This window comes from Paralichthys olivaceus, chromosome 6 (assembly GCF_024713975.1).
Source record: "Paralichthys olivaceus isolate ysfri-2021 chromosome 6, ASM2471397v2, whole genome shotgun sequence".
NCBI classification, from domain to species: Eukaryota; Metazoa; Chordata; class Actinopteri; order Pleuronectiformes; family Paralichthyidae; genus Paralichthys; species Paralichthys olivaceus.
Window position 1 is genome coordinate 24779262 of NC_091098.1, and position 25580 is coordinate 24804841.

Here is a 25580-nt window from a genome sequence, read left to right on the forward strand (position 1 = left end):
GATATGTGTGTTTGTGTTGTGATTCAGTGGGCGGGGACGTGACAAGCCTCCAGCTCATCTTGTCCTACTTCCCCCCCCCCCCCCAAACAACGTGCACAGAAAAACAAACGTTCACCTCTTCCGGCCTGACGTTTGTTGGACTGAACAAAATGTCCACACGCACATTTCCCAACATGTCAAAGACGCTTCGTGTGACATCAGCGTCTGTAATTATTTGTCTGAAGCTGTCTGCTGCTCTGTGGTTTCACTTTAACCCTGCACGACCCTGATCCCCCGTCGTCCTTGAACCTTCCTGTGAGGATTCAAGTTGCCTTTTTGGCTAAATGAATATTTGATGCTGTAGTCTGGCCGACGCAGTGAAACAGGCTTCCTGAGAAAGTACTTTTCTCTGACCCGCTGGTGACCCCCACCACTCGGGGGCTGGGGTCGTGTCAGTGGCTCCTGTGATGTGTTTTTCTGAGGAGCCCTGCAGTGGAAGAGGAGCTGGGCCTCCGGTGCTCAGGAGCTTTAGAGCCGGTGACTCCTGAAGTGATTAGACTCACTCTAACACGATTAACACACGACAGAGCTGAGGTCAAAACTTCTAATGACTCGTTAATCAACAGGGTCTGTTTATTAGAACGACGCGTTCGGGAAAAGTGGAAACGCTGAATGTCGGTAACGTGACAGTGACGTGACTCGAAACTAGAGATTTTAAAGATATTTGGGGAAATGTACTTATTCTCCATCTTGCCAAGAGTTGGATTAGAATATCAATTCCATCTGTACGTCTGAAAACGAAGCGATGGCCCGGAGGTGTAAGAGTGAAAAAGGGAAACAGTAAAAATACAAACCAGACTCGGAACACCTACAAAATAAAGTTTGTTTTAATCTGTACAAACACCAACGTGTCCAGCACGTAGCTGCTTCTAAAACCACACCTCATTGAGTTTTCATGTCAGTTTTTTCAGGAGTCCCTGTGCTTTATTTTTGTGCAGATCCAGGATCAGTGCTGCAGCCAAATCGTGATCCGCAGAGAGTCTGTTTGTCCGTACACTGTGTCCCTGAAGATTGAAGAGGATAAAGGTCAGTGAGGTGACAGTGATGAGACTCGAGGGCAGTTTCCACAATCCTGCTGCACCTGAAATCAACGAGAGGACAAACAGAAGACAGAAGCCGTCCGGGACCTTTGCAGCTGCAGGAGGGCGGGACAGCAGATCCTCCCTGACCCCAAACATCTCACACAGACTCTTCAGCCGCTTCTCCATCCAAACCATAAACCAGTAGGTTCAGAGACAGTTTCTACCCACAAGCCACCAGGCTACTGAACTGCTGACACTATTTTTTTGAACACAACGGCACCGACCACAAACACATGCACACAGAGTCAAAATTACTGTTTACATTTATCTTCTGCACGCATCCTGATTCGCTGCCTCCTCGATCCTAAAGTTTCATAACTATTTTCACGTCACTGTTGTTAAATACGTCTTAACTCTGCACATTACATCTCTCCGCAACACAAAACAAAAATTCAAATTGAAATTTAAAAGATTTGTTAAATGCAAGTACAAAAATGTTCTTAAATTCAAATAGAATTAGAAGATTGGTTCTCTCCAGCTCGTTATGCTGAACGTGAAGCTGCACGCAACAGCCGACTAACTTAGCTTAGCACGGAGACAGGAAACACAGGGGAAGCAGCTAACTGCAAATAATCGTTTTATCTTTTTTTGTGTGGATTAAACAAACGAGATACAAAAATTACATCATGAGCTCCAGAGGTGCTTGCTGGCAGATTTTGCTGGATCCAAATTATTAGCTTTATATGTCAAACTATTAAAGATTTCTATTTGAATTCCTCAAAGCTCTGAAAGCAAAGACGCCATCGAACAAATTCTCCCTCAAACTGTCTCTGTTCTTCCATCCATCTTTAAAATACACTGGCACACACACACACACTGTGCATTTCCTCCGGTGCGAGCGCTGTGGTCCTGTTGCAATATTAAAATGAATTTAGAACAGATTTGGGAATACGTTTTGGAGTAAGTCAGTGAGAAGAACACGTGCATGCATAATACACAACATCCAGCATCCACGCCTCGTTGGAGGAGGCCTCGTTCGCACCTGCAGTGGAAGGGAGATAACATTACAAGCTGTGTGCTCAGCAGCGCGACTCGCCGCTCTTCTCTCCGACAAACCAAAGAGGGAAGCAAAAGTAGGTCACCCTCCCGGAGACCCATACATCTCTCCCTGTGATTCCACGCCGCAGTGGTGCCTGTGTCTGCCGTGAGAGCTGATGGGAGCGAAAAACATGGGAGTCGACAGCTCCCTTCGGTGTGTGTTGTGCTGCACGGAGGCGGGGAGGCCTCGTCCCTGACCTGGGAGATGCCACAGTGTTGGAAACAGAAGCAGCAGGAGATGGATCAAGAGCAGTCGATGCTCTGATGTGATAGCGAGGCTGCATGTGCTGGAAATCATCTTAGAGTGAATCTCAGTCATCGTATGATACTGACACCCTCTCTGACTGCCCTCACTGATTCTGAAGGAATCGTTTGATCAGCAAAAACATTTGAAATCCATAAAATAACTGTTGACATCCCCAGAGCCACGGAGCCAGACTGCTAACATGTCGAAAACTAATTCAAGGCCAGATGAGCGTCTGATTCCCTGAAGTTCACTCGCTCAACACTGAATATGTTGGAGTTTGCTGACCGGCCTGATTCTGCAACATTGAAAAATGCATCCACACAAACATCTCAGAGGCAAACCTTCGCTTCCAATCTGCGAGAGCAAGGAGACGAATAACACATTTCCTGCGGTATTTGCTTCACATTTGTCAACTATGGCTGAATGTGGGCAGTGCAAGTTGTGAATTCAGCTGTGTGGTCTGAAGCATGAGCTGTCGTTTGTTTGAGGTTGTGGAAGTGGTTGTTGGATGAGCACTTGGATTGTGAGATAAATGATTTGGCTTCATGTGTGAGGAGCTGTCCTGTCAAACATCATCCAACATTTGGACTGCGGGTGAAGACCAAACCTTTCGTCCAGTGTCCCAGAAAATCAGAGAGATGAAATCTAATTAAAATCTGAGTTACCGGTAGAATAAATCAGACTTCGTGCCGCTCCTGCTGCTGTAATGAAAATCACAAAGTTTGCCCTTAACTTCCTCCAGCAGTTTGCACTTTCAGCTCAGTCGATTGCTGACTCAGCAGCTTCGTTAAACGTGCTCGGTGCTTTGATCTCAGATCAGTGAGGGAACTGGGGATGAGGCAGAGAGGAAGAAGGGGAAGGAGGGATGGTGGAGGGAGTCAGAGAAAGTGTTGTTTTCATCCGCAGAGCAGAGGACGACCTTTAAGACACAAACACGAGGCCACAGCTGCGGTGCAACATCTGCTCTTAGTGCCTCAGACGGGATTTTATATTTTTAATGGACAGGTGAAGACTAATATATTCACTAATGACATTTAACTGACATTCAAGGAAGAAACAGTCGTGGCCTTGATGTCCGCTGTCTGTACCAGAATACCAAAACATTGTCCGTCGAGACGTATTCATCATCTGACAATAGACGATGGGCTCTGAGATCGAGCTTTGACCTTCACCTGAGGTTGGAGCTAAATGCTAACGACAGGACGCGAACACGCAACACTTTTTCTATCACGCAAACCATTCACACACTTCAGGGGGGGTTCAGGGTCTCGTAATGCGTCCCGGAGGAGCTGGATATCGAACCACCGACCTTTAAGTTAGTGGACGAACTGCTGAACCATTTTACTGGTGTCTGAGTGTAGCTGCTGGCGATGAGTCCAATACTTCTACAGACTTTTGACCAAAACCAAAAATGATGACGCTATAGATGAAAAGTTTGTAACGAGTCATTATGATTCATCCTCTGGGGACTTTATGTATATCAGTCAGGATCCATCAGGTGGATGTCGAGACACTGGACCAACAAATCGACACTTCCCATCGCGGTTCATCTGCTAGCGTGGATAAAAAATAAGAAAGAAGTCTTTCCTGTGAGATTTCAGTGAATGACGGCTTCATTTACTCATCTCTGCTGAGAGCAGATGAGATCATCTCCATTCACGGCCCGAGCTGCAGCCTTTCTAAAGCCGGGATCGGAAGGAACAATGGCGCTCTATGAAAACCTGCAGTGAAATCCCAAGCAGCCGCTCCTTCTCCAGCCTTTCCCGTTTCCTGTGAATTAATAATAGCCTTGCTGGGGAAATGGATGCACTTAAGATACCCTCATTTAACCGCTGCATGGGAAAGTAGGATGCTAGGGCAAACCTGGAAGGCGTTAAACGTGCAAAGGTTTCTTTCAAGTGTTTTCAAATCGTGCAATTAGTTTCAGTGATTCAGGCTTTTACGTTAATTAGATTTCGCAGCTTGTTCAGCAGTTAAACATGATGATCCAACATAGAAAAGACACCAGAGTGTGTCAAAGGTGTGAACAGATGAATGTGACTGCAGGGAGCAGGGAGAGAGGGAGCTGAGGCTAATGTGGGCGGTGGTTTATTCATCGCTTGAGTTAATGCAGCAGAGGATGAAAATATCGTCTTCACATTTCTGCTTCTAAGAAAAACACGGAACGCAAAACAAACAAACAGAGACTTTTATTTTTTTTGATTTGCACAACACAGAGAGTGGACGTTTTATTTGTCATTAAGTTAACACAGGGTCGACACGACGATAGAACGTGAAGGACAAGCAGTGCAATTAGAGCAATACTTAATAAAACAAAGCAAACAGAGCCTAAAATAAAATAAGGCAAATGCAAAACTGTAAAACGACTTACATTAGGTGATGTAAGTGTAAACTGTGTATACGTGAATATATATTAGAAGGTTGTGGACGTGACATAGTAAATATTGGGTTGTGATTATTGATGATTAAATATGATTAATCCAGTTATTTAGGCTCAAATGATAAAGAGTGAGTCTGTAACTTTCAGAGGTCATAGATTGTTGGTTTGAAATCTCACCCCCAGTCTTTATTTATTTATTTGCTCAAACTGAAACTGGAAAGTTTTAAAGTTTTTTTGCTGTTAAAGTATAAAAAGAGGAGAGAAGTCTCGCTGATGATGTCACTGAACAGAAAAATCAGGTCGAGTCCATTCAAATGAGTTGGAACGTGACGTCAGTGTTCTACGTAGTCATGCAGAGGGGTTGAGCTTATGCTGAGTTCAATCACAATCGGAAATATTTGAATAGTCGTGTTTTAAATGACGTGATGCAGCTGTAGAAAGAAGGGGAGGAAGATAGACACTTGTGTTTTATTCACACACGCATCTTCATCTTTTTTTAACCGTCCATCACGTTGTTCATCTTCTACTTAAACGCGCTTCACAAGTACATTTAAGTGGCCTGGAGGTGCGTGATCTCCTTGTTCACGAGCAGCCCCTGAACGCAGCGCAGGGCTCCGGCTCTGCGGACTCGCTCCGGAGCTTCAGACCCGGAGAGAGTGAGACAGCGAGCGGCCGCAGCAGGAGCAGCAGCAGCACCCGGAGCCAGGCTCTCTGTATCGGATACTAACCCCTGACTCTACCCGGGACATGAGCCCCGCGTTTTAACCGCGTTGGAGAAAAAAAACACAAAAAAAAAACCCCGGTGAGAAAATGACGGTGGACTTTGAAGACTGCATCAAAGACTCTCCTCGGTTTAGGTAAGAAGGAGGAGAACTCGGTTTCCCGGTGTTCCCGGTGAACTGTTGAACGCACCTCCTGCTGCTTTTACTCACTTTCTGCAGGTTGCATGAAAACGTTGCTCTGAAATGTGGTGGGTGCAGGATCACAGCCACAGTTTGGACCCATGCACCACAGTGAGGATGATGAGGGTGATGATGATGATGATGATGATGATGAAGGAGCAGTGCAGCCTCACGAGCTGTCACATGTGACGTTTCTTCATCGACAGTTTTTGTCTCATGAGCATCAGTTCAGTTTGGCAGCCACGTGTTGTTCAGGAGATTTAGACTAATTCAATGAATACGACCATCGATTTACAAACTGCGATTATATTTTAAAGTTAAAGAGCAGAAATGATTCGATTTAACCTGAACCTGACTGTACTGCATATTCATACCCTGCTCATATTGCTGTATGTACCACAAATGTATATATGTACACAGCAGTTATGCGTGTATAAGTAAAATCAAAGTGCAAGTTTTGAGATAGTGAAATTGCTCATCCCAAAATTGTACTTAAGTACAATATAGTATGATATGAGATACTGTGATATATATATATACAGTATAAATATAATAACTACTAACTACTACTGTATAATTACTTCATATAACTTCTCAGGGATTGTTGGTTGGATAAGATAAGGTACTAAGTCAGTGGAGAAAATGAGCAGATAATAATACTTTGGTATATTTATATGATACTGTGACACTCACATGGCATTATTTGTCTGCATCGAGTACTTTTACTTTTAGTGTAGTATTTCTAACAGTGTATTATCAGTACTGTTTCTTCAGTAAAAGGATCTGAATACTTCCTCCACCTCTGGCTGCCTGTAATAATAATACGTCCTATAAGAGGAAATAGAGGGAATGGGTGATTTACTGTCATGTTTTATTGCAGGACGTTTAGATTTCCAGTTCAAAATAAGGGTTACTACTAATCATTATTCTCACCATCAATGAATCATCTGGTTCACGAGACGTCGGAGAAAAGTGGATTTGAAAACGCTTGTAAGCTAAAGATCGTCTGTTAACCCGAGACAGAGAGAAACAGCAAATATGACTAAAAGGCTGAATCAGTCCATGATTAAGACTCGACAGATGATTGTTTCAGCTGCAGTTCAAACGGCGTCTGTGATCACTGGATCAGAGCAAACTGAAGGTTTCCTCTCAGAGGCTGAGCTGAAGCGTCTGACCGCCGCACACCCGAGGTTACACAAACACGCCAAGAATTTTCTACACCCACATCTGAACGTGGTTCCTCCGCTCCCGGAGAGTCGAGTGCCCGTGAGGCCGTGAGGTGAGACTGAGCCGGCGTCCGGTTACACTCACAGAGCTGCGAGATCCTGAAGCTAAACCAACAATTAAACAATCACAATACAGACGACTGCGTTTGAAGTAAAAGTCGAACATTTCACTAAAGTTTAATGGTAAAATGTCAAAGAAAACACAAAGTACACTTTATACGAACACAAGTGAATTTATCACAGACTGCAGAGACAAGCGTAGAGAAGATCATTAACTCTCTTTTCATTTTAGTTCTATGTTTAACTATGCTTTGTATGTTTCACGCTGCAGTAACATCTGCCCACGTGTGTTCATCCATCCATTATACCACTTATCTTTTAATCAGCAGTTTTCAGAAATAAACTCTGGAAAACGTCTGGAAATTTTGATCGGGACGCTTTTCCGGGAAAGTTTTCCATAAGAGGAATGCAGCAGGTCAGACAGTTTCAAAATAAGAGGAACGTTTCCGAACCGTTCGGGTGAGGGGCGGCGGCCGGGTGGAACACGCGGGAGGCAGCTCGTGAAGCGTGATGCTGCTGAAATCACGTTTTTCTTTAACTCACAACAAATCACAGAATTCCCTCAAATCTCTCGGACATCTTCTATGTTTATGGCTCCTCCTCTTCACCTGGAGATATTTGTGTTCTTCCGGTTTTACCGCTCGCTCGCTGTGAACGTGTCAGTGTACACGGAGAAAACCCTCACAGAGAGAGAACAAGGCCTCGAACCAAGAACCTTCTTCTTCTTGCTTTGAGGTGATGATGATACCATTGTATTAAAGCCCAGTACCTGAGAAGACACTGCACCGTACAGCGTTCCCTGAGATCTCTGAGAATCAAAGTCTCCCAGTCTGAGCAGCTAAATGTCACATCTCTCAGGCTGCAGCATGTTGAAGAGTCACCTGCCTCATTATGTTTTTATTGACGTGGATAAAGTCGTCTCTCATCTGACTGGAGCTGTGAAGGCAGACTTGCCTCCCTCCCTCTCTCCCTCTCTCCCTCCCTCCATGTACCCCTGTAGAAAGATGTTCCTATTTGCTGGAGTCCTTGTGAGCTTTTCTTCCAGTTTATGTTCTGGGTCTCTTATCTGCTGCCCAGGATGTTTAAACGATGAGAAGAGACGTGTTCCTCGTAGCCACCGAGGCCTGTAACAGTGTTTTCAGAGAACATCCAAATGCCTCCTCTGTGCAGCTAAAAGCGGCGCTGCAGCATGAGGTGTTATGTAACAACCCTGGAGGTGGAGGACTGGAAGGAAGCAGCGGTTTGAGAATCCAAGCTTTTCACATGAGGACTGGCACGACGTACAGATGTAAAATCACGCCGCGAATCAGTTCCGCACAGTTTCCCGTCCCGTGTTCTTCAGCTCGAGCTCTGGCGGGGAACAAACCTGCAGACGATGAATCTCTTCCCCCCCCGACAACGTGACAAATATCCCGTCCGGTCCAGAGCCTGAAGATCTGTCCAGCAAACTGTTTGTGTTTCGTCTCCAGTCTCCATGGATACTCCAGATGTGAGATCGCAACCAGTGATGCTCCCCACATCTGTTTTGAGAAAGTGGTCTGTAATGAATACAAGGCCGCAGGAGCTCGTGTGTTTGTGTTTGCTCCGGCACAACATTGGCAACACGCGACGTTTGAGCTGTTTTCTCCCCACTGACATGTTAATTTGAGGCCACGCTCACATTCTGTTAGAGGATAATGTACGAGGGACGTCACCCGCAGCCGGAAACTTCTGCTGCAGCTAAACGATCGTTTTCATTCATTGTGGCCGTTACTTCTACCGTCTATTGTTCGGCGTATAAATCGTTAGGAAGCGTCTCAGCGCTCAGGCGACGCACTCGTCGTCTGTTGCGGCTCGTTAACGTCTCGCTCTGAAGACCCTCGGCTGTTCGGGGACGGGTCCCTTTCGCATCGTCATTTCCCAGAATCCATGTTGGCTTTTTTTTTGTCCAGGCAACAGTTCAGTCCTCAAACATATTCAGTCGCCATGAGCTGGGACGGATCTTTCTGCACTTGACTCATTATTTCCAAGAAATCCATGACAACATTAAACAATGTCATATATTGTCCCAGCAACAGTCGGGTCTTCAAAAATATTCAGTTTTCTGTGATAGAGCCAAAAAGAGCATCAGAGTAAGGGTTAAGTGAATATTTTTGCATTTGAAGACGTTATAAGAAACATTCTTTTATTTATAGATCTATGTTTTCATCGTTCTTATATGTGCAAATTTATTTATCAAAGAAATAACCTTCAGATAATAATGATTAAATCATTAATTCAACACATTTAAATCATTAATTCAACACATTTGACAAAATTAAGCTGTTACTGGATTTATATATATATATATATATATATATATATATATATATGTTTTATATTTTATATTTTGTATCGACCTAATGATGATATGTTGATTTACTTTCCACCAAAACATTTGATCTTGTCGAACAACATCCGTTACAGGTGACGACAGCTTCATTAAATCTTTGTAATACAGACAGAGGCGTTGATTGATATTTAAACTTAACCAAAGTGCTTTAATAAACCTGACTCAGACACACAACCAAACTATGTTTTAAACTTCATCATACATTCTTAACTCCGCTCCTCCATGAATGGCTCCAGTATCTCCGTGAGCTTTTTGCCACGACGATCCTTTCCCGCGTCCCAACAGTCCTCCAGCAGAATATGACTATTGTCCAGTGAGCGTCTTGTTTCCGCTGAGGGACAGACTCTTCTCTCTGCGTCTAAATGTCCCAGGGCACGGACCCCCCCCCCCCCCCCCCCCCCCCCCCCCCCCCCCCCCCCCTCTTCCCATGTGAACAGCTGGGGGCGGAGAGCTGAGGCTGCCTTCATGGCGATGGGCCTGTCACTGCAGAGAGCTCCGACAGGCGGGGAATCCAAGGCCAATGACCTGTGGCGCTCGCTGCTTGTGTGTATCCAGTGTCTGTGGGAGAACGACTGGATGGATGGATTTGTGACACGAAGTCAGATGACAGGGTGGGGGGGGGGGGGGTTGCATGTCAAATCGCCCCGTACGAAGGAATGTCAAGCATCCGGCGTAACGTCCTGCTTCGAAGGAGCGAATTATCTTCGCCCGTTTAAGAGGAAAATAAGTTCATAGTAAGAAGTAAAGTACATTTTAAAACGGAAAGGATGCATGACGTGAAGTAACTCGTGGCTGCAAATTGTAATCCTGCGAATGTTTTCTGTGTTCATGTGTTTAAAAATATGACGATCAGATGTTCAAAAGAAGTGACTCATGAAATGTAATGAGGGTCCAACCTCAGTGTCAATAGATGACCGTGTTGGGTGATAATATTTTAATTAATCAATTGATCCTTCTCTTGATTTTTCAGTTTGGTCTATAAATTATTATCTCTGGTTGAATTTTGGCCTTTTGATCGAACCATCAGTTTCTTATCACGAAAGACAACAAAATAAAAGCCTGAAAATTTAAAACCAGAGACAGAACCAACAAACGTCCAGATCATCTCTTCAGTTTTGTTGACGTCCAGCTGATTAGGATCAGATCTGCATCAGCGCTCAACTTTTCAAAGCCAATTCAAACCGCATTCCTCCGTTTACCTTGTCTAGTGAACTGGGAAGTTCTGGACTCGTTGTTTTTTTATATTTCAATAATCTCTTTCATTATCGGGTGGGAAGCAGTTTATGCTTTTAAATTTATGCATCTTTGTTCTTCCCGATTTCAGATTGTTCCTGTTTATATACTTCTGCACACGTTAGATCCGTGATGTTGCCGAGAGCCTCTAATCTGAGGCCTTAAGCTGAATCCAGCATCGGGTTCATCTCGGTTCATCCTTGTGTCGAACCATCTTTGTGTTTGGAGGACGTCGCTGGTGTTTGTGGGAGATCTGCAGCTGGAAGTGATTTCTGCTGTGTGGTCTTGTTGCTTCTGCTCTATTTCAGACTGACCTCCTTCCACCCTGATGTGTGTCAGTGGCTCTTCAGCCGACAGTGCTCGTCCCCGAGACACCTCGGCCGGTGGAGGGGGTCGTCCATCACATCCGTCTCCCTGATGTCTGAATCTTTTAAAAGTACATTTACTCAAGTACAGTACAGTCTGGAGGTACTTGTACATTATACTGATCCACCACAGTTCAGATGGAGATTAACTTTAGAGATCACACGTTTTTTTAATGCAATATTTTGTCATTGCCATTTTAATTTAATGGGGAATTCTTATTTTTACGTTATCGTAACTTTTCAGGGCTTCTACTTCTCAAACATAAAGATTCACTGTTTTTTGTTTTGATCAATTTAATCGTTCTGGAGTAAAACACATGGGATGAACGAGGTTCTATAACCTTGAGCAGCTCCTGTGTTTAAAATGGACAATTTGAACACAGGACTTTTACAAGTAGCTAAATAGTTTCACAGTTTGGTGTTAAAACTCTCACAGGAGTTGAATATTTTATAAATCGTACTGTTTCTGATGCACGTCTGAGGTGTAAAGCTGAATGAAGGGCTCATACGTCCTGTCTCCTGGTTCAACGACCTCTGCTTGTGATTTCCACGTTAGACGCATTAAACTCCTGCTCCACCATCGTCTCCCCCACCCACACGAGTTCATTCTGCTATTTTAATTTTCGTCCGTGTGCTTGATTTAATGACCGAGAGCTCAGCTGCGTTTTCACCATCTTGTTAAAGGCGTCAGCTCCGAGCGCCGCGGCTAACAACTCCAGGTAATGAAAGTGACGGGGATTAGGGCACACAGCAGCGCGCGGTTTGATGGCCCCTGCGTCGTAATCAGGGATTGGCCCACATTCGGCTCAATCCCTCGATGGCAACTTGTCACACCTGCAGGCTTAACACCCCAATTGGTGTCACGTAGATGCGAGGGGATGCAAATAGATCTAATGATACCAACAGCAGAGCGATGTGATGTCTTAATCACTGTGTTGTCGGCCTCCTGCTGAAAAGGCGCTGCACCATTAGCGGGAAAGACTTTCATCTTTTTGAAATGAGACCAGATGAAGGGGTCTCAGAGCTCGCCGGGCTCCAAAGCATGTAGAGCAGCTGCACAGAGACGACCAGAGTGTCGTTCCACAGTGTTTAAAGGAGAATATGTGTGGAAACACCAAACCAGGCGTCAAGCTGCAGCAGAGACGCCTGAAGTCTTCAGGGTTCTTCAGGACTTTTGCTGCAAGGATTCTCCAGCCCAGAGCGAAGTGAAGCTTTCTTCACATTCAAACTTATGTTTGTTGCTGTTGTGAACACGTCTGTGCACAAAACCTCCCGCTGTGTCCTGCTTGTGTGAAAGGAAAAACTCTGAGTTCATTCTGCGATATATAGTCCAGTTATCGCTGTGTGAGGAAGGTTGCAAAGCATTGATCTCATTAGAGTAAGTGAAGACCTGCACCTCCGTTGAGGGGATGAGTTGGTAACTGCGTCTGTTCAGCGACTGTGAAAACCCCGAGAGGTGTGATAAAGCAGTTTAATCACAACAATGGCAGTTATTGCAAAGTACATAACTATTCATGAACACAAACACATTTGATTTGCTCCATCACACATAACAGATCGTTGCAAAACAAGCAGCTCTGTGCATCCTCTGTGTTCTCTCATGTTTTTAAATGGTTTTAAGGACGAACAACAGAAAACAGAAAATTTGCAACTTGCTTGAAACTGCTTTGCCAAAACATGTGAACTTCGCTGGACCTTTTTTATCGTCTGAGTTGTTGCTCCTGATTTAAAAAATGTTCACTGTTCCACTGCAGACTGTTTGTGTGTGTTATAGCTCATCTGCAGTTTTGATTCGTTAATGTTGCCTGAGTTACGACACGGTGTCCATTTCTATGCTCTAGAAGAGAATGATGATGTCATCTCTGTGCCTTTTTGTTGGAGGAGGGGTCTCACTAGCAAGAGCTCTGCGTGACTGTCCCTCTCGTTCAGTTCTAATGAATAGCGAGACGTTTCGCCCACAAAGAGCCGTGAGAAGCCGGGTGCTGCATGCTGAACACTAATCTGCTTCTGTCGGACATCCTGAGGGTCGACAAAGAACCAAACCAGTTGACGCACAAAACGTGCAAAAAAAGAGAGTTTTAGAAAGTGATGAAATCCAAAGCTCAATTCCTCTTCTCTCTTTCAAACCAGCCATCCGGTGTTGCCACAGGTTGCGCTCGCTCGCTGCGCCGCAGACATTGAATCAGCACTATGGCAACATCCTGAGCCCCGAATGATGGATGAGTTGTAGTAAATTGGCATTCCTGTCCAATCGCAGCCGACGGTGAATGAAACCAGCGATGACTAACGCGAGGCAGGGGAGAAAACAAGAGCTGCTCCAGACAGAGCAGCATCACACACACACGGTGAAACACACTTTTAACACCGATAATCCAAGCCTCTGGTCTTTCTTCACTGAGCGGGCGAACAAACTCGCTCACATTGTTTACCCTAGCAGATTGGATTATGGTAATAGAGACCGGAGAACATCTGATGTTAATTCAGCATGGCGGTAGATATCAGATGTCTCGTGCTGTTTCGAAATCCACTTTCCCTCCTTGATATATCAGCGACAGGTTCCAATTTGCCCGGGGGACGGACTCGGTCATGTCTTTGACCCAGGAGACGGCGAACGCAGAAACATCCCGAAACACGAGAGGAGCGTAGAAAATGCACCAACCAGAGCGTAGCTAACGACAGGTTGCCGGAATCTCTCGTATCATCTGCGCACCTTCAACCCTTCGTGACCCCGCGGAGCGAGTTGAGCTTCGGCTTCGTTAATTCAGAGCTAATGTAAACAGTCTGACTAATGTTCCCCCCCCCCTGGATTATCCTTAATGTAAAGTAGCGATGTCAGATGCAGGAGAGTCCGGAGTAAAATGACGGAACAGTTTATTTTCTCTTCCTCTCTTCTCTGATCGCTCTTTTTTTCTTGTTTGCCTCCGTCCCAATGAACATAGAGCTGGAGCCAGTTGGCTTGGTTCAGCTCAAACTGAACTGAAAACAGCCAGTCTCTGTCCCGACTCATGGTTTTCTGTCTGTTTCCAGTTTTTATGCTAATTCCAATTTATACATTAGCACTCAGATTTAAGTCCAGTTAAGGTCTTTGCACATATTCCTTGATCCGCCGTCCAGTAAAAGCCATCAGGCACAGAAACAGTTCTCTGGAACGACCTTGACCGACGCTGAAAACGCCCGGTGCACAAACTTTAATGATGGAGGAAAGTTTTTGATGGTCGTATTTATACTATCATTATAATTTTCTTCTTTAAACGTGTGACAAGTTAAAAGTGACCTGGTGTGCGAAGGACCTTGGCTGGGGTTAAAACGCACCACTCAGAAAGTGTGAGTTTAAAAAAAGTAAAACTGGTTAAAATCCCAACATAACATATTATATAACAGCAATTTAAATTGAACGGGTTAAGGACATCTGAATTAACTATTTATACATATATGCAAAATAAAGTGTCTCTGAAGCGACCAAGTTTTAAAATATCAGTAATATGAAGACAACTACAAATATCAACATTAAAAATATAAGTGTATGTTTATATGTGTATGTGGGGTAATCGATCAGGGTTAACGGGTGTTAGAGGGTTAGAGTATCGATTATGTTCCTGTGCAGCAGCTACATGAGCAAAGCAGTTTCACACAAACACCAAACTATTTCTTTAACGGCTTTCAGAGCCTGGATTGTTTTAAATTGCTTCCCCTCTCTCTCTCTCTCTCTCTCTCTCTCTCTCTCTCTCTCTCTCTCTCTCTCACTCGAGTGCGTGACCTAGAAACGCTGCACTGAGAGGTTCAAGCTTTAAGTCTTGAAAAATCACATTAATCTGTATCAGGTTTTCTCATTAGTGCAGCGGCGCGTTCACCGTTTCGCCAGTTCTACATTCAAGATAGACGACTAATTGGAAAATACCCAATTTCCTCCGCACATAGCGTCTCTGCTATCTCTCTCCGCTGTGGCGGAATGTGAGGAACTGTCCTATCGGGGGAAACGGTGACTGGACTCGGCTCACGTCGCGGCTCTGCGTCATTTGTCAGCAGGCTCCCAGATGTGATGACTTGTATTTGGCCTTATTGTTTTACCAGACTGGAAACAGAACTTCTCACTGTTTAATGTCATGTCTGTGAAACTTAGCGGCTGATGACCGGTCGGCTGCACGAATCCGCAGTCTCGAGGGGAAAGTGACTGGATCGTTTCCAGGTGTGTCAACATCAGACCGTGCTTAATGTTTATCACCCTGTGGGTCAGGAAGTGGGATGAAGTTATTGATAGAAGTTGGGGGGGGGGGGGTTCTGCCGTACAGCTGTGGCCGTTTGTCGTCACCTGGGGAATATATGAAGCGAACGTACGTCCAAGACAAACACAAAGCTGTTACCCTGAAAGTGTGAAGAGCTACAAGAGGGAGAGAAATCGTGGGGATCCACCGTCGCTGCCCGGTTGCGAAATGCTGAATCACATGTGTGCTCGCATCTGTTTTTGATTTGGTTCGTCCCTCTCTCTCGCTCTCCCCCCTTACACTCTCCCCTTCTCTTCCCCTTTTCCGTCACTCCCTGCCTTCCTCTTGTGTGTTTGCGGGGGCAGACTTCTGGTCGGGGCTGGGCCAGAACCGGGTCGAGGGACGGGTCAGGAAGTGCGTCAGTCAAGGGCAAAACCCCGGGGAGATGGTGCGAGGGTGAGGAGGGCTGCTGACTCCTCCGTGATGACACCCGGAGCTGAGTCACATCATAAATCCCTCGAACACCCCTGAACCACTTCCAGCTTCAATAAAACTAAAAGAGATAATTATTGACCTCACAACAACCTGAGGGAAGACTCAGTGTTTTCAGTCGTAGGATTTTCAGCTGTTTCATTTGATTGATTCTGGCCAAACCTTCAACTACTCTTTATGTCACTGGCATGAATTTTAATGAGAAATGAATCACATCACAGTTTTCAGTTAACTTTACGAGCATCTTTAGGTTCCTGGTCATTAAAACCAGAGTTTTACTGCTTTTCCTAGTTTCAAATTACACTGAATTGAAGATATTAGAGAAATGATCATTAGTCTCATTGATAATGAAGATAATCGTTGATAGCTGAAGAAGATGCATGTTTGGACTCAATCATTTTATTTCTGATTGAAAAATAACCACAAACAGCTGCAGACTGATGTTTGGCAGCTTCTCTAACGTTTATTCACCTATTTTTCCATCTGCAGGAGTTTGGATCCTTTTATAAAGTTCTGTAAATCAGCCTGAATTCTTTTCATCCCTCTTTGCTGGTTTTTCGTTGTTTTCTCTCTGCTGTTGATGTTTGTTGGGGTCGTCTCTGGAGATCGTGGTTTTTTTTGTGAAGAGACCAATGAGCCGTGACTCGACTCGATTTCTTTCTCACACAACTGTGTAATTCTGCTCTTTTCTTCCCCTCGCTGGCAGAACAACCGTAGATGCATTTCTCCAGAGAGTCATTTCCAGTGCCGTGTTTCAGCGTCGTTAACCGAGGACGCGCAGCTTCACTTCAGTGCTTTCCTCACATCAAGTGTCACTCCTGATTTTTTCCGTAGCCTGAGTTTTTCTTCACACGGCTCGTGGGTCAACAGGGAAAGATAGAGACGAGTAGCTGCTGTTGTCTTTTCACTTGTCGACATAACAGCGAAATGTGGAAAACTTTCAGGTCAGGGTCCGGTTAGTTCTGTGTTGACCCAGGAGTGACATCAGCATTCAGGCCCATGGACTGACGGGAGCGGGGTCAGGGGTCATGGTGCAGAGCCAGAAAACTGACGTCAGGGGCACGTTGCTGACTTAGCACCACAGGAAACACCTGGGGGAAACCCAGAAGCCTCTACCTCTGACTTTCTTCCAGTCAGCTGAACTGACTCCGTGACATTCACACGATCGATGGGCGGACACCAGCTCCACATGTTGTCCAGGGTGCGTCTCCGGGGGCTGCTTAATTCGTACCGTCTAGTTTTTGGATCGAATGTAAAACAGCAGACTTCCATTAGCTTCGAGTGTTTTTGCAGTGGAAGGGGTGTCAAGCGTATTTCACATGGAAGCCGTCTGTCGTTTCTCAGCCGTTTGTTTCTTCGAGCCCCATCTCCCGAGCTTGGAGACAGGAAAGAGCTGCATGCTTCACACGTCTGGTATGTCTTTCTAGTGCGAGCCAAGCTGCGTGTTTAGCCCACAAAAATGCCGGGAAGACTCCCAGCTCAGCCCCACCACGGCCGGACACATCACGCCTGCGTAGGGATTTCACCAAGCTATTCCACCGAAATGTCAGGGTGTTACGTTGAAGGACTGTCTCGGCCCTGCTTCGCTGTGTTGGGGTTTGTTTTGCCCCGGCAGCCTGGTGTGCTGCCCAGAAAAAGGCTGCAAGAAGCAACGACGTCTGTAGGCCTCATTGTCTTCCTCCCTTCAATGGAACATTGTGCAGGCCGGGTTCTCACAGCCCAGGCCTCCTCTGAATCTCTGTGTGTGTGTGTGTGTGTGTGTTCTTTCTCTCTTTCGTCTCCCTCGTCCCGAATATCTTCATTGACATTTTTGTGAGCTGGAGTCATCTCGGACCACCCTGAGTTAATATAAACCTGCGCCGCCAGCCGAGAACTCTCATATCCTGACCTTTCTTTACCCCCCCCCCCCCCCCCCCAACGGCGCCCCACTCCCCGCCCACTCTGAAGACGCTGCCGTATCACACACATCCTCTCGCATCCTATTTTAACAACAAACCCCGGGTTTGAGACTGTCCATTCATATCTGTGTCCCTCGTGATGACACGCAGGAAGCACTCGCACACCCAGCTGATGCCGGTGTCGTGCGTAAAGGGTTGAATCCCTGTAACGTCCTTGTTGGACACCCCCCCCATGTGTGAAGTGCCATTTCCCCATGGGCTGTGGTGGCCTAATTACACGACCCAACCACCATAGCTGATGAGGGGTGGATGGAGCTGTCATTGCATTATGCACGGCCACTACACCCAGCTGGTTTGTCAAAAAGCCTAATTGGAGCCAATACTAAAGCCCTCCCCTTTCCCATCATGCAGCGGTACGACTCATTTTAACATGGGGCCTGCTCAGTCCTCGTTGCTGAACATCTATATTATTGTATAAGCTTTAGTTTTACTAGCTTCCCCCGGCAGCTACATCCTATTTTTGCCAGATCGGATGTAGATTTTGAAACTGTCATCTATTGTCTCCAGATCTCAGAAAATCATTTCCTCCAGATTCATAACCGACAGGTTGGCGGTTCATTTCCTGGCTCATCCAGAAAAACATGGCGTGGTGTCAAGGCACTGAACCCCACAGACCCCAAAAGTTACTCTAACTACCACGTACACTACATACAGATAATCAAATGCTCTAAAGCTCTGCTTTAACTTGAAAAAGGTTTTAACGTGCTAATGCCCTAAGAACACATTTCCTTCCTCACTCTGTCCTTCGACTGGTTTCGGCGCTTGAAACGTTAAATCTTTCCCTAATTCCCTGAACCAGGGTTTGATTTATTTGCCTGTTTTAGTTGTTTGAACTCTGGCATTGCCCGACTGTTGCTCAAGCGGAGCAGGGAGATACTGTGGTTTGTTTAAAAAAGCCACTTGAATGTGATATTATGTTAAGTCTAGTTACAGACTGTTGCATCACACCAGTCTCCCCTCTCTCCCCTCCCCGCTGTTCTTTTTTTTTTTTCGTTCCCGCTGATGTTTTATCCGGACAGTGAAGGCAGCGCCGTTGTCGTTTCGTTCCTGTGTGGATATCGAAGTGGGAGTTGACCATCAATAACTCAAGGCCACGCAGGACTCGCTGGCCGCTTTCCTGTTCATTGTCATCTTTTTTTTTTTTTTTCCCAGCTGCATTCCTCCTCAGCTTCCAAGAACAGTGTTGTCAGCAGGAAGTTCAGGAGGGGAGCAGCACATGGCCCGATTCACTGTAAACCCTGAAATTGACAGCTGCATTCTTTTTCTCGAAACCTCCTGTTTTATCCCCTTCTCCTCCGCGAGGGCACTGTCTCATTACGTGCAGTAGATTTAGCTCTTTGTCTGGACACAGTGTCATCGGTTGTTGCTGACAGATCCCTATAATCTCCTGCGCTGTGGTTGTGATGCTCAGGGCAGACGTGGGGATTTATTAGTAGCTAATAGAGCCCAAGCCACAAAGCTTCAGGGGCTTTCAGGAACACGGATGGCGTGTGGAAAACTGCGAGAGGAACCAACCGCATTATGTTGAAACTTCGAGACTAAATTGAAATCACAGTTAAAGGACAGATCACCCTCGTCTGCACATCCTTCTGTCGGATGTCTCTGAACCGTTCCACAGCCGACACGGGGAGATGTCAGCTACAGCGTCCACAGAGAACGTCGGCAAACGCACACAAGAGCTCTGCAAAATGTGTTTTCCAGTACTTCAAATAGAGGGTGCTTCAAAGTCTGATTGTATTTTAAACAGCGGATTGAGTGGAATAATTTCATGTTCCCTCAGTGACGTTTTGGCTCAATGATGCTTTGACTCGCTAAACAGCTGTTTTCATTATCGATAAATACTATGATTATCTTCAGTTGTTAAATCTTTTTTGCTTTATATAAATGTCAGAAAATGGTGAGAGGTTCCATCACAGTTTCACAACCCAACTTTACCCAACTGTCCTAAAGTGGAATAGCAAATTTACAATCATATTAAAAAGGGAAAAATTCTAAGATCCTTCACAAATCATCAGAAATCGAATGATTGTTGTTATTTACTGTTGTGTCTAGTTTCAGCGTTAGTTAAAGATGGATGACACTGATTAAAACTGAATAATGGAACCTATACATCAAACCCCCCATCAGCCCTTTCATCAAATCTACATCCACACATTTTCAGCTAATTGGTTGATGGATCGTTTCATATCAACATTAAGAACTATAAACTCAATCGTCACCCCGGAGGTACCTATGATCAAATCCCTCGTGGACGAACAGAGTAACAGTGTCGTCATGTGTTCAATTAAACAGACTCTGATAACGATCATTTCTTCCGACTGTCTTCACCACTGGATTCCCTGCAGCTACATCATGAAAGGCGATATTGTGCAGAAGACATCTGTTCCAAAGCTGACCCATAGTTAAAACCTTGAAATATTAGTGGAAAGGCTGACACAGAAAAGAAAACCTCACAGATCCAACTCCTGAGCAGCAGAAGAGAAACTTTCTGCCACATTACAGGGATCGGGGTTTATAACTGTGGAGTTCAGGCACATACCTCGACTCGAGCGGAAGAATTCTGCTTTAACATTTAGCTAATGACTTGGGTCATGTTCCCCCCTAAATGAATCTGAGCAGGAGCTAAGATTAGTTAATGCAGATGTTTTGTCAGCTGCTCGAATCCCTGAGCTGATGAGTTATAAATGGAAACTGTGTTGTTGACTGGTTTTCAAAATAAACTTCAAGGAGCAGAAAGCGGACGGTGATTGTCACATTTGCATATTTTGTACTTGAAAGGGCCTTTTTTTAATCATCTGCTGATTATTCTCCCCAATTATTTCAACTCATGTAAATACTTTTTTTTTTGCTTTAATCCAAATTATGTGGATGTCTTTTGTCCTGTCGTTGGACTCCATGTTGTCCCGGTGGGTGGACTGAAATTGAACGGACGAGATTTCAAAAGGAGCGGGAAAAAATGCCTCCAGCTGTTGCTGTTGGTCAGCAGCTGGTTTTTCTTCTGGCAGCCAAACCCACTTCTTGTTTGTATGTAGCTCTGTGCAGCCTGAGCCTGGAGTGTGATTAGAACATGGGAGTGGAGCCGGTGGGGGGGGGGCTCGGTGCAGCTGCTCGCTCCCCAGGGGTAGGGACACTCTCAAAGCGACACTGCGGGGTCAGGCGTCACGGTTTGGCAGCCAGTGTCTACTGTGCGTTTCAATGAGCTGTGATCTGTGAGTATATAAACTTTTGGCTGTGAATTAAGTGCTGTGGTTGGTCAGTGAATGCATCATTTGAATTTAAATTATGTCCCAGTAGGTCCATGGCTTTGAGATTTCAACAAGGACATATTTAGGTTCACGTCGGCTGCGCTGTCTCCTTGAGTTGTAATCGGGTAAAAACCTGTTAAGGGCTCGCATCAGGCACAAAGAAACTAAAATGTCTTTTCACTCTTCTGAGTTTTTCCTTTGGCGTCCCAACGAACAACCCTGCCAGGAGTTTGTGCAGGAACAAACTTGGCTGCAGACGTTTTGTTTGATTTGAGTGATTCTGCAGAAAAAATGTCTCTTGTCTTTCTTCACATGCACATTGAGAAGGTGGGGATGATGTCCCCGTGATGCGTTCAGGGACGGCTGACCTGCCTGCCTGGGAACCGTTGGTCGTCGGACAGCACCAGAACTAATGTCTCCCGCCCAAAGGGAGGATTTGAAAAATATGCACACGTGTTGCTCAAGGTCCAACAAGAAACTAACTCGCTGAAACAGAGAAAGTTTCATTTTATTCATTTTCTTTCTTTAGAAAACAGAATGTCTTTTCTTAAAGGGACATTCCGCACATTCTACATTCAACTGTTGATCTGTTTTTAAAGTCTGGGATATTAACCTTGATGATATATAGTTGTGATTTAGATTCGTATCTTGGATCTGCATTGGAAGTATGGAGTTTGAAAGACTCCAAAATCAATCAATCAGTAAAACCCACAATTTTTTTTTTTTATTGCAATAACATTATCGTCTCGGGCTTAGTTTTTCCTGAGTGATTAATGTGTCAAGTGAAGATGTAAACTTTATTTCAAGGTGGAAAAATACGACGACTGAACATTTGTCGTTGCTGGTAAAGGTCAGACAGTTTACACTGGCATTAATCAGTCAGCCTCTCGCGGTATTAGTGTTGGCTGCAAAAAGTCCTTTTTATTTTAAACACTTTCACACGTTGCTTCTGTTTGTGGCTTCGGTGAATAAGATAAAACCAACTGTGTTTCTGACTTTGGGTTGTTTTCCGTGTTTTTAGGCTGATTTCTGAGGAGCCTCTTGGGTTTTTTATTCCCTCAGGATTTATGTGCTGTGGTCTGCGGCGTGCAAAGATGCAGCTCACGGCCAAGCCGTGCACACGGAGGAGGGAGCGCTTGCAGGGGTGTGGCGGAGAAGGTGGGGGGGGGGGGGAGGTGTCGGGAGCAGACAGGCAAAAGTTCAGCCGCAGCAGGCAGACTGGTCATCTGAGGTGGAGAGCTCAACCGGTCGCCAAAAGACAAACACATCAGGGCTGTTGATCTTGGAGAGGTTGGGTGCATTCAGGGATTAGGAATATACTATCCAGACTCAGGTTCCCACTCGTCTCTCTGCAGAGCGACTCCTTTACCTTTCCCCTCTTCTTTTACATTTTTCCGTCCCATCGTTTCCAGTCCAGACAACTTTCTGGATGATCGATGTTCTGATTCTGGCCTGTTACAGTTAAGCTCAGCTGGCTCCACGCGCAGATACCGAATGTTTCTGAGATCCTCTCCCTGTTCTGACTTTTGGGGATTCCTCACAGTGAAAGCACACGGTGGAGGGTCGATGGTGGAAGATGGCGCTCGTTCAGTTGTAAAGATAATTCCTGCAGGGAAACAGATTTGTGTTTCTCATGCTGGCCACAGCTGTGCATACCTGCTTTGCCCCATAGACTGCATGGACGACACGTCTTCAATTTGAGCTAGTTTGCAGTTTCAGGTCCTGTCAGCTGTTTTACAGACGTCTCATTTATACAGTTTGGTAGAATGATTTTTTTTTGTGTGTGTGTGGTGGTGGATTTGCTGCAAAACCAAAAGTGACCATTAGAAGAAATTGGCAGCGAGGGAGTGTTTCCTCTGGTCTAACTTTAAAAAGGGGCCTGAACACGTGAAATGCACAAGTGGTACAAAAAAAAAAAAAAAAAAAGAAGCATGCACATCTATTTTGAGACACCCTGTCTAATCTTATTTGCATTACAGAGTCTTCTCTTTGCTTGGAGCAGCTGTGCAGAATTGGCCTAATAGTGTTCATTTCACAGTGCTGGATTCGTCTATTTTTGTCTGACCGTCGATTAAAAAATGTCTGAATCTCATATAAATGTGGTTCTGTCAGGAGTTTTTCTCCCCGTGCAGACTGAGATTTCGTGCTTCGGCCCTTGTCAGAGGTTTATGAGGCCTCTCATTGTGAAGAGAGAGGAGACGCTGCTGAAGTAAAACCCAGTTTTTAGGCTTTTCTTCGAGGACGAGCTTGGTCAGGTGGTCGGTCGCTCTTGATTTAGTTGCTGCTTCCTGAGAGTTTTGAGCCCCTGTCCTATGAATGATGGAATCCAGGGTACTGAGTCCATGCATCCAGCGCCCGCCTGATGCTCAGGCCCGTCACCGCATCGTAATCGAGGCGTAAATGAGTAATTATGGCTGCAGCGGACGTTTCACTTCTTTGAAGCCATTAGTGCAGAAGTGTGTTGTTGAAGAGGGTTCAGTTTAGTCTGGTGCAGAAATGTGAGCAGTATTTATAGAGCGGCTGAGTTCTCCTCTGTCGGAGCAGAGTGCAGGCCGCTTTAAGTATGAGGGACACATCTAAGCCTTGGAGTGGAAATAAAAGCTTCGGCTTATGAACAATAGTCAGAGCTTTGAACACATGTTGAGGAGAGGATTACTGGAGACATCTGAACTCAGTCTGCACCTTAAATGCATTAGGATTTGGTTACTGCACATTATGGGGCATTGTCAACCTTAAATTCTTGGGATGATGATGCAAATGTGACACCAGCTGGAGGAGTATGAAGCTTTTTGGAGGTCATAAGGTCAAAGTTGGGTCATGCAGCAGGAAGCAGCAGGTAAACCTCCGACTCCTTCATTAGTTGTGCTGCAAGCTTTCTGTCCTTAACGTCACAAAATGGTGCATATACTAATGTATTTTAATGGCTGTGAGGATTCATCAGTCTGGTTCGATAAATCAATTCAATGAGCAGCGATACAATGAGTGAAAAAGTGAAAACATAGATTTTTCTGCCTCCCTCGCGCTCGAGGCCCGAGTGCAGTCATCTATGGAGTCACCAGCGAGAGAAACACAACAACACAGCGGGAAAAAGACACAAACTACAGATTCTTGCAGAATGTCTCGTCTTTACCAACAAGTCTCTGTCAAGTTAAAAAGTTGAGAGCCAGCGAACATCACCTCAGTGTTGCCTGGTCGGCATTTTGGCTGCAGGAAACACAGTTTAGAGAGTCAAATTGTTTCCTGGCAAATCATTGTCCAAAGAATCTGTATCATGTCATATTGTGATAAAACTGATTTACACCCTTTGTATTTTTGTTTGCATACTATACATGGTTGAAGTACAGTGCTTGTACCCTAGCAAATACTACAGTAAACATGTAGTACAAAGAATGGTATGAGTACAGTGGAACCTAAATACTGTTCCATATTATATGGCATTGCACGGCCAACCCTGCTTTAGTTCACATAGTGGTCTGCAGGAGGAGGAGGAGGAGGATGGGGGCGAGTCGGGCAGGGCCACGCAGCTAAGAATAACCCAACGCAGCTGAATGGAATATGCTCGAGGATCCCACCAACCCCCTGCCTCCAATCAGCCATTCATCCGCGCAGTCCAGCCACAATTAGGACACTCAAGCAATCAATATTGTGACAAAATGCCGCCTTTTCTCCAGACAGGAAGCTGCTTTGTTACAATGGGCCCCTGAGACAGACTGGGCCCACCATGTCTCCACCCTCAGCTTCCCCTCCTCCACGCCGGCCCCTGACTCCTCTGGTCTCCGCACAGATGCAACCTTCTGCGGTGGGCTTTGAATTAAGATGAGATTAAAGATATCGAGGAGCGCAGGAGAGAGCAAATGGCAGATTGGTATCAAACAGTCGGCTGATTACTGAGGATCACTTGAAGCGAGCATCTAGTCTGCTCAACAGCTGTGCTCATTTGTACGCTGGCACCGAGACCAGAGAGCTCCGACGCCGCTGCATCACTCACTGGCTAATTCGCTCGCTCCCAGCTGGCGGCTGTCTGTGGGTTTGGCTCCCGTGCCGCAGCTGGTGGACGTACGTTTGGGGTCAGTACCTGGACCCGGTGTCGGCTCTGTTGCCACCTGCTCGCTCTCCACCCAGACCACCAGCCTCCCTCGGCCTTGAGTCACCCTCCAAAACACAACCCTCTGGGGCATCTGAGCCCAGCTGCATCGCTCTCAGACATCCGGCTCACACACAGCAGCCAATACTTGCTCACTGGCAGTGACAGAAAGAAAATAAGTATATTTACTCAAGTATTTATATTGTATTTAAAATATATATATATATATATGTACAGTAGTGAGGAATTTCTTTTCCTGCTACTTTCACTTCTACTGCTTATCTTTTTCTTTTTACTCAAGTACATTTATTTGACAGTCGCAGTTACGTTTTTTTTATACAGATTATGATTTTTACACATCACGAATGATGAGCTTTGGAAAATCAGATACATTTTTAAGCAAATTAATAAACAAATCTGAATCTTTTCAAAGTCTGTTATTGAATCTAGTTTGTTTGGTGGTGGAATGAAAACATGATTTCAGATCAAGCCTCTTCTAATCGCTAATAACTTCTAATCAAGATTTAACGACCAATTACCAGACAAACATGACACTGACAGTAACACAGGGACTAAACTTAGCCCCCCTGACAGCAGTAATTGATAATTGCTGATTTAAGTAGTCTGAAGTTTCAGAGGTAGAAAACATAGTGTAA

General features: G+C 45.2%; 1 protein-coding gene across 3 annotated transcripts in view; it reads left to right on the forward strand.

Annotated features, from left to right (window-relative positions):
- The first annotated feature begins 5409 nt into the window (after positions 1-5409).
- acap3a (ArfGAP with coiled-coil, ankyrin repeat and PH domains 3a) overlaps positions 5410-25580 on the forward strand; it is a 53703-nt gene continuing 33532 nt past the window's right edge. The window contains exon 1 of one of the 3 annotated variants that reach the window (XM_069527123.1): positions 5410-5643. In XM_069527123.1, the coding sequence (XP_069383224.1) occupies positions 5597-5643 (47 nt within the window). In that variant the 5' untranslated portion in view covers positions 5410-5596. Of the gene's footprint in view, positions 5644-20775; positions 20805-25580 lie in introns of those variants that run through there. The other 2 variants (XM_069527122.1, XM_069527124.1) reach the window with 2 other exon arrangements.